The sequence below is a fragment of the Leopardus geoffroyi genome, chromosome C3 (assembly GCF_018350155.1).
Source record: "Leopardus geoffroyi isolate Oge1 chromosome C3, O.geoffroyi_Oge1_pat1.0, whole genome shotgun sequence".
NCBI lineage: Eukaryota > Metazoa > Chordata > Mammalia > Carnivora > Felidae > Leopardus > Leopardus geoffroyi.
In genome coordinates this window covers 43892371-43906623 of record NC_059338.1, presented here as the reverse complement: position 1 = coordinate 43906623, position 14253 = coordinate 43892371, and the positions used below count along the sequence as shown (strand labels likewise).

Genomic DNA, 14253 nt, shown 5'->3' with positions numbered 1-14253 from the left:
TAGAGAGAGAGAGTGGGAGAGGGGCAGAGGGAGAGAGAGTGAGAATCCCAAGCAGGCTCCACACCCAGTGCAAAGTCTGACTTGGGGCTCGATCTCGCAATGGTAAGATCATGACCTGAGCTGAAATCAAGAGTCAGACACTTAACCAATTGAGCCACCCAGGTGCCCTCAGAGTCATTTTTAACCAATGCAGTCACTTTATTCTAGGCTATGTCTGCCCATCCCCTGAGGACAGTTTGTAGAAAGCTGTAGCTCTTATTTGAATAGTGAAGAGTATGTTGAGTGTTAAGATAATTCATAAAATACATTTTAATATAAAAACATTAGCTGAGTATATAGGCAATCAATGAATGTTGTTTTCCAAATCTATGTGGTACTCTTATTCTGCTCATCTTATTCTGATTAGAATCAGAGCACGTTGCTCTGTTTTGGCAACATGCATGACATTGATTTTATTTTATTTTATTTATTTTTAAAATGTTTTTATTTATTTTTGAGACAGAGACAGAGTATGAGCAGGGGAGGGGCAGAGAGACAGGGAGACACAGAATCTGAAGCAGGCTCCAGGCTCTGAGCTGTCAGCACAGAGCCCGACGTGGGGCTCGAACTCACGGACTGTGAGATCATGACCTGAGCCGAAGTCGGACACTCAACCGACTGAGCCACCCAGGCGCCCCCACATGACATTGATTTTAAAAAATGAAAAGGTGTGTTCATCATTAAGTCATTGGGAGAAAATTATAGTTAATCTTAATTAAAACACGTAATTTGGTAAGCGGGATCTTTTAAAATAAAGTATCCATGGGATGAATCATTAAAACATGGGGCCTCAAAAGGTTTTAAAAGAGGCTGGGAATCTTGTGCAGGCAATAGAATGGCTTCAGCGACTGAATTTCAGTAGGGTGTTTACTTTCAGAAGTTCTTCTGGTAGTAGTGAAGGATTTGCCCTGAGGCATTCACACCCTCCCTAGTTTGTCTTGTAAAAGTTTGTTTTTTTAGGGTGGTTGACTTGGATTAGGGTTCAGCATGCATTACGAATATCACTTTGGCCTCATTAGACTCAGGGGACAGCTGACTCTGCATTAGGGGACAGACAGTGACCACTGAGGGCTGATGAGCAGTGACCAGGGTTTCCCACAGTCATTATTACTGTGGCTTCCTAAACATTTCTCCCTAATACCACTCTGATCCTTGAGTAGGAAGCAGAGCCTTCCTCTGGGGATACCGGTGTGTTTAAGAGGTAGAGTCTCCAAGAAGATGTGGAGGAGCAGTGGGGGTTGGACAATCAGGGCCAGTCTCACATTATTACTACCTTTCTCTCTTTCATCTACAGTCCGTGAGCTTATGCCTCTTCCTATCTTTCTTCCTTTTCACCTTCCCCACACCCACAGATGGGGTGGCCGCCTTCCGCGCCTTTTTGAAGACCGAGTTCAGCGAGGAGAACCTAGAATTCTGGCTGGCCTGTGAGGAGTTCAAGAAGACCAGATCAACTGCAAAACTGGTCTCCAAGGCCCATAGGATCTTTGAGGAGTTTGTGGATGTGCAGGCTCCGAGGGAGGTGTGTTGGCGGTGGCGAGAGTCTTGTAAGACCTCTATCCATGGCTCCTGGCTCACATCTCTCTCTCTTGGCAGGGGTTTGAGCCAGTCTTGTTGGGGACTGTCTTCTGAACTGAGCCTCACTGCTCTGATGGCTTTTAATGAAAAGAGGATCACTTCTAAAGTGCACAGCCCAGGGCTTCTAAAGAGGGGCTCTATTAGGAGTGCTTTAGTTGTCTTTCAAACATGTGCCTGCAAGACCTGTGTTTCTATAGGGATTCTGTAAGGATAGATGCCATTGAATCCATGTTAGTTTTCCTAGTGGAAGGCAGCACGGCTTAATGGGATGAGCATCCACTTTGGAATCTTATTCCAGTCTCAGCTCTACCGGTTAGAAGCTGTGTGGTCTTATCCGAGTTATCTAGTCTCTCTGACTCCCATTTGCCCCAAAGTGAAAGTGTACCTTTCAAGACTACTCTGAGTATTAGGGATAAACACCTCGTCAACATCTGTCACTGCCTATTAATGGGTCATTACAGTCATTTATATTATTTTATAATAAGTTATTATCATTTATAGTAATAAAATGAATCTCTATATATGGCTGTGCTGAGTTATAAAACAGAACTTTACTTGGGAGGATTTTATAGAAACAAAATGTTTGCTGTGTACAAGTTTTGGTGTGCTATATACCTAGGACTCTTCAATTATTCTTTGACTTGGGAGGTAGGAGGTCTTTGCCCAGTGCCCAGGATGCTGTAGACCCTTTAAAATGCTGCTTAGGACAGAGATGTCCATTCTAACCATAATCTCTCCTCTTGGGGCATTTGTTTCTTTAGTGGTTAAGAACAAACAAGAGAGCAAGCTTCCTTTAGGGAATCCACATTAATACTTACCTTCAGTCTCACTCTTTGCTTGACATCATGAAGACTCCTGGATTAGGAGTTAAGTGATTTGGGATTTTGCCTTGGCTCTGTTACTAACTTTCCATACTGCTTTAGAGCAGCCTTTTAGTATCTCTTTTCTTCAGTGTCCTTATCTGTAAATTGAGACAAAGAATGTCTGGTTTTCAGACCTCACAGGATTCTTGCTGGGATTAAAAGGGATAACCTCCATTTCCCAAAAGGGAAAACAGTTTGAAAAGCATGACTAAGCTTACATATATAAGATACTGTCATTAGTAATTATTACATAGCTAGGAGCAGTTGCCAGGCACCTTGGCCCTTGAGGGCCTGTGACCATGCTCTCTGTTTGTGTCTCCAGGTAAACATAGACTTCCAGACCCGAGAAGCCACGAGGAAGAACATGCAAGAGCCATCCCTGACTTGCTTTGACCAAGCGCAGGGAAAAGTACACAGCCTCATGGAGAAAGACTCTTATCCCAGGTTCCTGAGGTCCAAAATGTACTTAGATTTGCTGTCCCAAAGCCAGAGGAGGCTCAGTTAGACCTCAGATGGGGACTCTTGGAGATCACTGGCTTCCCCCCTCCCCTTGCTGCCAAGACCATATTCTAATGTGAAATGTCATAGGTGTTCAAAAAGCAATGGCGTTTAGTTTGGGAGCCTGGGGGATGAGGAGTGGATGAAGGGCCATTCCAAAGTAAGATCCAGTCACCAGAGCTCGGACTCTATTCCATTAACCCATGTTTGTGTTTTGGTTAGCGGTAGCACCTTGCTGCTGTTACCCTCCTTCTGGGTCAGCAACTTGCCCTTCACAATTCCTTGGGTCATTTCCGCTGAGAAGGCAGATTTGCTATGCTGGGCTAATGTGTAAATAATGCAAATGCAATTCCCACCACTTCCACACCCTCCTCAGTTAGGATTCCTGGCTCTAACTTGTACTATACCCCTGTGAGGAATAGCTAGAAGACTCCGGCTCACCTAGGTGATTTGCTGTCACAATGTAGTGGCCAGTGCTAGTGTAGGAGAGAGGTTTGTGGGGAATCCCAGGTTTCTAACGCTGTCATTGACAGGTGGCCTCTGGGAGAAGGGGCAAACTCCATGGAGCTGGCTATTTCTTCCATTTCCATTAGACCAGTGTGAAAACCTATCATCACTGCCCATCTTAGCCTAGGAAATTCACAAGACATTTTTACCCTCACAATTCCATGAAGGGTCTTGGGAGATCTCTTATATGATTTCTGATGTGGCGTCTGCTTTTAAGAAAGATACAGCTTGCAGATCTTCCTTGATTCTACCAAGAAGTATTCCAGAAGTCGAATGACCAGGGAACATAGCTCCAGTAGACTTTTGTGCAATGGGGCGCCATATAACCTCTCTGTTGCTTAATGTATTCTCCGCCGTCACCTCCCTGTGGCATCACACATCACTGATCTCTTAGAATGACAGGCAGCTTGGCAAAGGGAGGTGAATTCCCATAGCATGGACAGCTTTCATGGTGCCTAATACTTTCCTTGTCTCTCCCTGTCCCCCCTTCCATGCAGGTCATGTAATTATGATGGGGGAGAATGGGAACTTAGGCTGTAACTCTTCAGCTTGCTTCCTGGGAGCATGCTTTCTTAGAAAGGTCTCTCTCATGAGGGCCATCTTGGCTATTCAGCAACTTCCTTCTTGATCTCTGACCTTTTGGGATTGAACATGGAACAGGAGGTGAGGCTAAGATCACTGTGAACATCTGGCTGTGGAGAATCTTCCTAAAATGCTTTCATGGTACCCTGAAGCTCCTTTTGGAAATGTGTCAGGATACTCTTCCTTGGAGGGTGAGCGTAAAGCACCCTAGCTTCCTGAGAGAAAAGTGGACTTCGGCGCAAATTTGCAGTGCCAGGGATATGAATCCTCAGCAGAGAGACCGGAAAGTGGAAGAGGAGTCTGGAAGAGGCTGGTCTCCAGGTGGACCAAATCGTAGAGAATATGGTGGAGTTACTATTGGGATAATTCACAGCCGGTGGATTTGGAGTCATTGCAGATCTCCACAACTTTCAGCTTGACTAAATGAAATAGCTGCGATTAGGCGTAAGCTCTGGAGTGCAGGTGATTGAGAACTGGGCTGAAGCATTCTCCTTTTGTGGGGTGATGGGCCTCTTTAGGTACACAGGATTCTAGTGTTTGCATTCCTGCCCAGTAACTTTGTGAATTTCTTCCTTCCTTGGCTGCAGCTAGACAAGTTCAAGAAGGCTCTTGAGTCCCACTGGTGTTAGGGTCCATTGCTCCGCCATGACACGTTGTATCTGTAAGTGAGGGCTGGTGAGTCTGTCTGAACCATCAAGGAGAGAACACATACCTCTTAGCCCTCACACTGAAGCACTCTGTGAAATCTCATGTTCAAGAACTCCGATGCCTCAAATAGGTGTTGTTAGTTAGATCAGGTAGTGTTCCCCTGCCCCCACCGGTAAAAAACCATTCTTAGCTAAAGCTGCCAGAATTAATTTAATGATCAAATTCTTGAACAGGGTATTTTAAACATTGTTTACATATGAAATGTACATCTGCTGCCAACTCTACTGTCGAATATGAGGAGCATGTAAATTGGAACGGCACAGAGTTATGGAAAAATGAAATGTTTCAGAAGGGCCTTTTTACCACTTCCACTATCCCCAGGAGAAGTCTGAACAAGACTGTCGTGCAGTGGCCTCACTTGAGGCCTAGAGTTCTTGCCAACCATTGGTGGAATGAAGGCTGCAGATGGTGGTGTCATGGCGCCCAGTGACTTCCTCCCACGATGGGGAGGCGTGAAGGACCAAGCTTGGGTATCCTGAATTTTGCCGCTACGTGAGCGTATGTGGGCATGTGTCTGTGTGTAGAGGAATGTGATGGCTATATTTATGGTACTCCCGTGGAGTGTCTGCGTGCGTGTGTGTGTGTGTGTGTGTGTGTGTGTGTGTGAGACCATTGTGAGCATGAGTCCAGGACACCACAGAGACCATCTTCCCATGGGGTAGAGCTGTCCTCACACCCTTTCTGTCCTGCTTCCCACAAAAGGCACAGAGCTCTCTGCTCTGATGCCTATGTTCAGGCACTTAGGTCATGCCAACCCAGATTTTGGTCTGTGATGAAACAAAGAGAAATGTTTACAACATCTAGAGCAATATCAAAGCATACCTCATCCATGACCGTCCATGTCTCCCGGTCCTGCCCTCTTGCCCGTCTCCTCTTCCACAAGCCCTCATCTGCCTCGCTAGGTGGGCCTCTGCAGGTGCCACTTCTTCCATTTAAGGTCTTCCTTTTGTCCTCGTGCCAGGCTTGTGCTGTGGACTGCCTTCTGGGCTTGAGGCTTGCTCTGGGCCTGGGACCTCTGAAGACCCAGGGCAAGCCAGGGCAGGAGGCCAGGCAGAGCTGTGATCTTTAGGACTGCTCTCCACCCCCAAGTGGCCTTTTGGCCCCACTTGTGTGTCAAGCTGTTTTTAGGCTAAGTGTAAGATTTCCCATTGCCTTTGGCAAACCAAATAGACCATAATCAGTAACAACCCATTCATAGCCCCGGGGCACCTTTGGGGTGAGGAAGGATCCTCTGAGCATGCCCAGGCTCACCCAGAAAGCCTGTTACAAGTGCTCATTCCCAGGTTGCACACCCAGAGATGCTGATCCAAAAGACCTAGGTTTTCAGACCCAGAAAACTGCATTTTTAGTAAGTCCCCATAGACCATGCTTTGAAAAAAGATGTTCTAAGACAGTGGCTCCCACCATTGGCTGCTCATTGGAATCACCTGTAGAGTTTTGAAATCTAAATGTCCAGGTCCCACCCCAGAACAGCTTGGGGCCATGACCCAAGACATCAGCAGTTTTCAGAGCTCCCCAGGTGATTCTACGTGCAGGTGAGGTGAGGAAGCACTGGCCTGAGGAGTGAAGATGTGCAGGGCTGAGCTTATGCAAGCGTGTGGCCAAGAGGGCTGGAGCAAGCCAAGATGCAATCAGGCACAACACCCGGAACCCGCCAGCCCTGAGCTTGATTCGGGGAGGCTGCCTCTGTGCTGTCTCAGTCTGATTCGCCCCTTTGAGATCAAAACGTTCCAGCTGCATGCAGTGTTCGGCAGCGGGTGTGCCGATGGCGGGGAGCTCTGGAGGGTATTTGATTAAGAGAGGTTTTCCCACTCATCCTGAGCCTCATTCGCAGTGCTTCCTCCAAGCTTGCCTCCTGGGCTGCTCCCTCGTCTGTTTGCTCTCATGCACTCTGTGTTTGGCCGTCTGCGTTTGGTTGTGCCTCTGTATCCAAGGCCATGGGATGACGTGGTAGTTGAAACTCAGGTAGCAGGGGAAAGGGTGTGTCGGGGTAATAATAGTGGAAGCACGAAAACTTCCAGGTTTCTCATCGGAGGGTCACCCACCCCAGGAATATGCTCTTTGGAGCTTTCTTTTCCAAGGCCACAGTGGGGCTTCAGTGCCTGCTGTTAGCCCTCACGATCGCCTCTTTGGTCTCAAGCTGGGTGGGCAGATGAAAGTTCCTAGTTGATTTTATTCTCTGGTGCTCCCCCTCCCTGCCCGCCCCAGAACTTGCTGCTCTGAATAAACCAAAGCTGTGAAACGGTGTTCTGCCCCGGGCGGCAGGCCCAGACTCCGGGAGCGGGCCGGGGGTGTGCACGTGCCCCGGGGCCCTGGACTGTGAGGGAAAGACACGAATCCATTGTGTTGAGAGCTGGGGGGGGGGGGGGGGGGGGGAAGAGACTGAAGAGGAAGGAACAGGGTGGGAAAGACGAATGGCTCGAATGGCTGAGGTGCCGGCTGCCTCTCCATGAAGCAGAAGGGAGAGGTAAAAGCGGCACAGGCAGAGGCAGAGATGGTCCCCATCGACACGAGCGCCCAGAACCATCCTGACCGTGTCCGTGCCTACTTCCACGCAAAGCAGAGGAATCTGATTTTCCACCTGACACTGTCCTTCAGTGCACCGAGCATCAGCCCTCATTAAATATGCGTCTCTCTGGGTCAGAAGCGGGAGAGGCGGCAAAAGTCACCCCTGCCTTTGAGAACCTGTGCCACTTGGCCTGAGATCGTGGAGGAAGAAGCCAAGAGCAGAAATGTCTTCCTGTCGCTGTGGCCTCTCGGGACCGCCCAGGGATGCCATGGACCAAGATGGGAGGCTGCGGGACGGGGCCACTGGCCTTCCCAGGGTTGGGGGCCAGGCCCGCTCGAGAAACTGCTCCCTTGTGGATCGTTACTCCCTTTGGACCCTTCGGCCGCCTTCCGCGTGCCGCGTGCGGGGAAAGGTGGCCGGCGGCTTGCGCTCCAGCCGCGGGAGCCCTAGCTGAGTCACGCGGCGTGCACCACAGATCCGTAGCCGCCCAGCTGCCATGTAAACCGCTTGGCTGACGGAGTCCTCATTGAGTTGTCTCATTACTGTGCAAAGTGGGATAATGTCATTCACCTTTACTATAAACAAGGCTGTGAGAACATAATAAACACACCCTGAACACGCTGCCCTTCGCTCTCTGCCCACGTTTCTGGCCAGCTGACTCTTTATGAGGAGACGCTTCGCACAACACACGGGCTCCCCCAGGGGGGCGCGTGGCCTCCCCAGGCAGGGGCTGGCACAGGGCGGCCATCAGGAAAAGCAGCCGTGTGGGTGGGGAGTGGTTTGGGACGGTGTGGGGGGTGGAGGGTGACTTTAGGTGACGAAGGTGGCTTCGGAACCGTAAAGTGCTACACAAATACGAGGTTTTTATTAGCACCACCTACCGCTTGAAATGCAGGGAGAGACAAGGCTGAGGGATGGTGTATGTATTTGTTCAGCTGGAGCAGTCTGAAAATGGAGGGGGTTGATCTTGCTCATGACTGCGGCGCACTTCATACGGTCGGCGTGTCCCTGAAAAGCTGCTTTAGTTATCAAGCACACTGGTCTCTGGTGATCAGGTCCGTGGAGGGGACCAAAGGAGAAGAGGGTGCAGTGTCTGCTTGTAAAAGCTCATTCTGCAGGTGTGGGGAAAAGCTAGAGATACACGAAATGTTAATAATCCAGATCATTAAAATGCACCAGAGAAGGTCTGTCTAAAGGAAAGCGGGTGTTTCTTCACAGCTGGAATGCTTTGGGTTAACTGAAAAAGCCTTTTGTCATGCAAACCATCACTCCCAAAATCCAGTGTTGAGGACTGGGCTTTGAGGGGTAGCAGCCTGGGCAGGAGAGGGACCTGCTGCTGGGGAGGGTGTGTGATTGGTTCCTCTCTTTCCAGCTATGCCCCTTACCCTTATTGCCACTTGGGTTTCTGACCCTTCCAGAACTGAGAAGGGCAGGGAAAGAAGAGAGGGAAGGGAGCAGGGGGGTGGGGGGGCTCTTTGGGCCTGGGAAAACTCTGGTGGGTCCTTCCTGGGTTCCTTGGAGACCCTGCCTCTGAGGAGTCTTTCCCTCTTACCTCCAGCTCCCCTAAACAGGCTGAATGCTTTCCTACTCTGGCTGGTGCTTGCTCCTTCTTGGGAAGTGCCCTAGCTTCTCTCTGCTGCACTCTGTTTGTTCCTCCAGGCCACCCTTTGGGACAGCTCCTTGGATGACTCCATGCCAGTCCTCGTCTCAGAGACCCACAGCTGGCCGACTAGAAGCATTTGGGGCGTACTTGACCCTAGAATCACAAGGCTTCTGCTCTGCAGCCAGAGCCCCCTGCCAGCCCCCAGCTCATGTTTTGATTTTCTTTTTTTTTCTTTTTTTTTTCAACGTTTATTTATTTTTGGGACAGAGAGAGACAGAGCATGAATGGGGGAGGGGCAGAGAGAGAGAGAGACACAGAATCAGAAACAGGCTCCAGGCTCTGAGCCATCAGCCCAGAGCCCGACGCGGGGCTGGAACTCACGGACCGCGAGATCATGACCTGGCTGAAGTCGGACGCTTAACCAACTGCGCCACCCAGGCGCCCCTTTTTTTTTTTTTTTTTTTTTTTTTTTTTTTTTTTTTTTTTTTTTTTTTTTTTTTTTCATGTTTTGATTTTCTTGGCTGGGATTAGGTTTCCAAGCCTCAGGGGCACATGTCAGGCTCTCCCAGGAACGCTGTATACCCACACTCCCTGGGGGTGAGGTGAGAGGCAGGCACTTAGCCCTTTGGGAGGGAGGCTGGACTCATAGTACACTAAAAGCTCCAAAAACCTTCACAAATTCTCTCTGGCCCTGACCTTTTTCTCTGGTGGGACAGCTTTGGAGTGCCCCTCACTGGTCCTCTGCTCCCTCCCTGCAGTGTTTGCTGGGTCTGGAACCCTTTGGATCTGAGATCTATCTCCTAGGCCTTGACAGAGCCTCTTTCAGATGGAAAACACTTAACACTATGCTGAGCATCTCATTACCACGCAGTAAATGTGGGGAAAACAAGCAAAATCCCTCTGTCCTATTGTCTACACCAAGCAAGTGGCCAGAGGAAAACAAGAGAAGTCATTGATAGAACTCCCTCCTGTGGATGCATTTCTTAGTTGAGGTCTGTTCTTGTCCCCTGTCCAGGAGGTAGGGGACAAAGCCATTTCGAAAGCTAGAAGGAAAGTGTGGGGACCTGTCATGGGTGCTGCCTCCCCTGCCCATGACTGGTTCTATAGCACAGAGGGGACACCAATCCCCCCACCGCACGTCACAGTGGCTGTGTGCCCAGCCATGAAAACAAAGCCGCGAGCCTGAGAGAACCATCTTTGACTGGAGTTCCGTCAGCACACTCTTCCAGATAATTGGGGCTCTGATGCTAGACAGTCTGAGTTTGAATCTCAGCTGTGAACTCTGCTTACAAGTTGTGTGGGCCTAGGAAAGTTATTTCCCTGTGCTTCAGTTTTCTCATCTGTAGAACTAAAATAAAAACAGAGCCAACTGCTTGGGGCTGTTGTGAACACAGTGTACGTTAACACGGAAGCCTGTTTATCCCAATGCCTAGGACATACCAGGCACACAGTGGGTACCAGCTGGTGCCTTCTCTCCCACGGATCACCAGGACTCCAGCCAGCACCTCCATTCCAAGTCCGCTTGGCTTCTTGATTGAAGGCAAAAGGTGTTACGTGATCAGTGTCTCCCCCTTTCCCACTAAACCATAAACTTCCTGAAGACTGTCTGCCTTGTTCCCTACTCCAGTCCCTGGATAATTATTGAAACAATATTATTTCTACAAATGTTTTTGAGCAGCCCTTCTAGATTAGGCACTTCTAGGGTAGGCTGGATGTGGAGGTCAGAAATCTACTACCTGGGCCCTCAGAGAACTTACTTAACTCTCACCGGAACTTAGCCCTTCACAAGCATTGGCACAAGGCTTACCAAATGAGGGGTATAGAAAGTGAGTGGCTGTAGATTCAAAAGCGGCCATATAATAGAAAACACTTCAGGAGCCAGGAGCTTTGTAGAGCAATTTAGATGCTCCGTCTCGTTGAATCCCCACCACAATGCTATGTGGTAGGGTGTTGATTTGCTAGGCTTCTGTCACAAAGTACCACAGACTGAGTAGCTTAAACAACAGACATGTATTTCCTCACAGTTCTACAGGCTGGAAATCCAAGCTCAAGGTGCAGGCACAATTAGTTTCTTCTGAGGCCTCTCTCCTTGGCTATAGAAGGCCACCTTCTTGCCATCTTTCCTCTGTGACCATGCCCCTTGGGTCTCTTCCTCTTCTTGTGAAAACACCTGTCGGGTTGGATTAGGGCTTACCCCAACAGCCTCATTTTAATTTAATCACCTCTCTGAAGGCCTATCTCCAAATTCAGTCATATTCTGAAGTACTTGGGATTAAGGCATCAGCATATGAATTTGCTGGCGGTGGTGGGGGGTGGGGGGTGGGGGGAGTGGGACATGACACAGTTCAGCCCATAGCAGGTAGATACCATTTTGGGTTCTTATCCCCGCATACAGATGAGGAAACTGAGGCACAGAGAGCTTAACATACCCAAGGTCATGCAACCTGCAGGTGACAGAATTGGATTTAGAACCCCAGCCCTGTAAACCCACAGCTGGTGTTTTTAACCCCTGCTTTGCTATAGACTAGAAGGGAATGCATGGGTGGGGTGAGGTGCGTGGGTGCAGGGGAGGGGAGGGGGTGCTGGAGCTGAGCTGCCCCTGGGGTGGGAAGGATGCATGTATACGCCAACACAGGCCGAGGCAGAGGTGAGGGTTGGGGTGGGAATGGGGGTCAGTTCCTTATCTTTTACTTGCTCAAAAATCTGGGCTCCCGGAGATGTTGAAGGCCTGATGGAAAATGCTGGTGGCTGACGCATGCACTGCAGAGCCGGCTGGAAATTGGATTCGCCGATTATCTGCCCGAGCTTTTCCCCAGCTGCGCGTTCAGGTGCCCTTGTGCCAGTTTGTTTGGTTTCTGTCCTGCTCTTTGTGCTCTGTCTCCTTTAGGATGATGGGTCTGCTACCGTCTCCTCCAAGCCCGTGGTTCTCCCGGGGCAGGCTGAGTCATAGCCCTGCCCACAACCCCAGACGTGCTGGGTCTCTGTCTCCTGCGTCTGCCGTGGGACAGGCTCCGGGCATGCCCTTGCCACGGAGGGAGAAACGGCCCCATCTCCTCAGGCATTAAGATTAGTCTTGCAGGTGCCAAAAGGGACAGGGGCTCTCCTCTTACACACATGGCAGGTGAGAACATGGAGATTCGGATGCCTGAGATTGAATCCTGAAACCTTTGCTTTTTAGGGTGTGTGACCGTGGGGAAGGAACTTTGCCTCTTCTAGCCTCTGTTTTCTTGTTAGCAAAAGGGGGATAGTAGTACCCACATTTCCAGGCAGGGTGGCTGTGAGGATTGGAGATGAGATGGGCAAAGCACTGGGCAGGAGCTGGCATGTGTAGGCAACGCCAAAATAGTACCCACAGGTATCGGAGATTTCGACCCTGGTTTGCTACCATCCCAGAACCGATCATGGGGCTGTGGGCAGTAGAAAGTCCAGGGCGGTAGGTTGAATGTAAGCTGTGTTGACAAATGGGATGTCTGACACTGGAAGCAGAATAAGGTGCCTTTCATTCCGGAGGGTGCTCTGCCCCAGCCAGGGTATTAGGTCCCCGCCTTACATGCCCTACGACCTAAATTAGCAGGGATCACTCACTTGTCATGCAGGCTTTCCAGTGAGACACACAGAATGCACACAAATGACCCGAACTTTGAATTGACCGAGCTAAAAACAAGATCCTGTGAGTTGCAAAACCAAATTATCTGATGGAGTGCTTTTGGTATGCCCTGCCCTACTTTATGCGGAGGGCCAGAATGCTACTCCTGACTTGTAGCCTTTGGAGACATGTGAGAAACGTCACTGATGTGCATGTTCTCACTCAAGGCCCCAGTGGCTCCGGAACCCACCTCGAGTGCAGAATAGCTGTGTATATGTTTGCTGGGAGGTTAAGGAAAATTATTTTAATCTTATGTCTTAAAAATGAAATTGTCGGGGCACCTGGGTGGCTCAGTCGGTTAAACGTCCGACTCTTGGTCTTGGCTCAGGTCGTGACCTCACCATCTGCGAGATGGAGCCTCACGTAGGGCTCTGTGATGATAGCGTGGAGCCTGCGGGGGGGGGGGGGTCCTCTTTCTCTCCCTCTCTGTCTGCCCCTCCCCCACTTGCACTCTCTCTCTCACTCTCAAAATAAATTAAAAAAAAAAACCACACAAACCTTAAATAAAATGAAATTGTCGAGGTTTTCCAGTCAGTGCTTTCCCAGGTCAGCTGTCACCAATAGCGAGGATGCTTTGAATCCACAGCTCCGCGGGGCTTAGGTTGGCAACGTCTGCCAGGAAATGGCAAGGAAGGGGTGAAGGGAGCTGGAAGGGAGCTTCTAGGACCTTATGCATCATCATCACATTCAAATCACAGAATCCCCCAGGTGGGGACATGCTGAGCAGGGCAGTCTCCCCATAGAGGGGAGAAAGGGAGTTGAGTCCTGGGGAGACGAATATGCAGCAATTACCCATAAGAATCTATTGGTTTGCTTCCCTGACTCAGGGCTGGCAGTTGCTAAGATAAAGGGGTCTTGCAAGGGAAGAGGGGAGGTGGTGCCTGTGGGCAGCCAGGGGGCTTGCAGGACCCGGCCCCTCCCACTGGCAAATGGCCCTTTGCAGGCAGCTCTTCCGAGGGGCTGGTCTCAGCCGGAGGAGACATTCTCACGCAGAGGGGTGGCATCTGGACCTGCTTTGTAGCCACGGAGACAGTCTTGCTCTGTGGAGGGAGCAGCTGTTGGCCACCTGCTCGCCAGCCTGGGTTAAGCCCTCTTTTGAGGAGGAGTGAGAGAGCCTGGCCTCTAGAATAAAGGAGGCGTTCAGCATTGCCTGCCTGGGCCATTAGCTTTGGGAGGTGAGCCGTGAGCAGGGTGCAGCGGCCCAGATGCTCATCACGTGCCCTGCTCTGCCCCACCTAAGGTCCCACACACAGAGCCCCCTCCACACTCTGGCAGCTGGCCCGTCTGCCAGCCTTTTTGTCTTAGTAGCACCTGCCCCTGCTTCTACTTCCCTGTCCCCAGGGAAGCATCTGTCCCAGAGCCAGACAGGCTAGCAGCAGGCTAGACAGAGGCCGGCCATGCCAGGCCGCTGTGGAGAGATTCAGGGGCTCGGCCTATTTACTGCTCTCGCTCTTCCAGGAGGACAGGTTCAGCTTACCCTACAGGCTCCGCCATTTGGGGGGAGCGGGGGTCTGTGCTTGTGGAGGGGGGACATTGGTGGGGATAGAGGAAGAGGAGATGCTCTTTGAAGCTGCAGGGAAAAACAGGCCGTATGCACACATCCATGACCGAGAGAGAGAGAGAGAGAGAGAGAGAGAGAGAGAGAGAGGTAAAACACACCCTATAATCGCTGAGTTGGAGCAGAGAACTTGATGGGGTCACGCAGTTCTTGACATAGGGATCA

At 50.3% G+C, this 14253-nt stretch overlaps 1 protein-coding gene and 1 long non-coding RNA gene across 12 annotated transcripts in view; one reads left to right on the top strand and one right to left on the bottom strand.

Annotated features, from left to right (window-relative positions):
• Positions 1-14253, top strand: part of RGS8 (regulator of G protein signaling 8) — a 171967-nt gene that overhangs the window by 127594 nt on the left and 30120 nt on the right. For 10 of the 11 annotated variants that reach the window (XM_045452602.1, XM_045452606.1, XM_045452604.1 and 7 more), the window contains 2 exons: positions 1392-1558; positions 2800-7902. The exons of the other annotated variant lie outside the window; for it this stretch is intronic. In XM_045452602.1, the coding sequence (XP_045308558.1) occupies positions 1392-1558; positions 2800-2982 (350 nt within the window). In that variant the 3' untranslated portion in view covers positions 2983-7902. Of the gene's footprint in view, positions 1-1391; positions 1559-2799; positions 7903-14253 lie in introns of those variants that run through there. 11 annotated transcript variants of the gene reach the window in all.
• LOC123584937 lies at positions 10876-11912 on the bottom strand. The gene is made up of 2 exons (XR_006705791.1): positions 11576-11912; positions 10876-11054 (listed from the first exon to the last, which is right to left on the bottom strand). It is a non-coding gene; the product is annotated as an uncharacterized LOC123584937 (long non-coding RNA).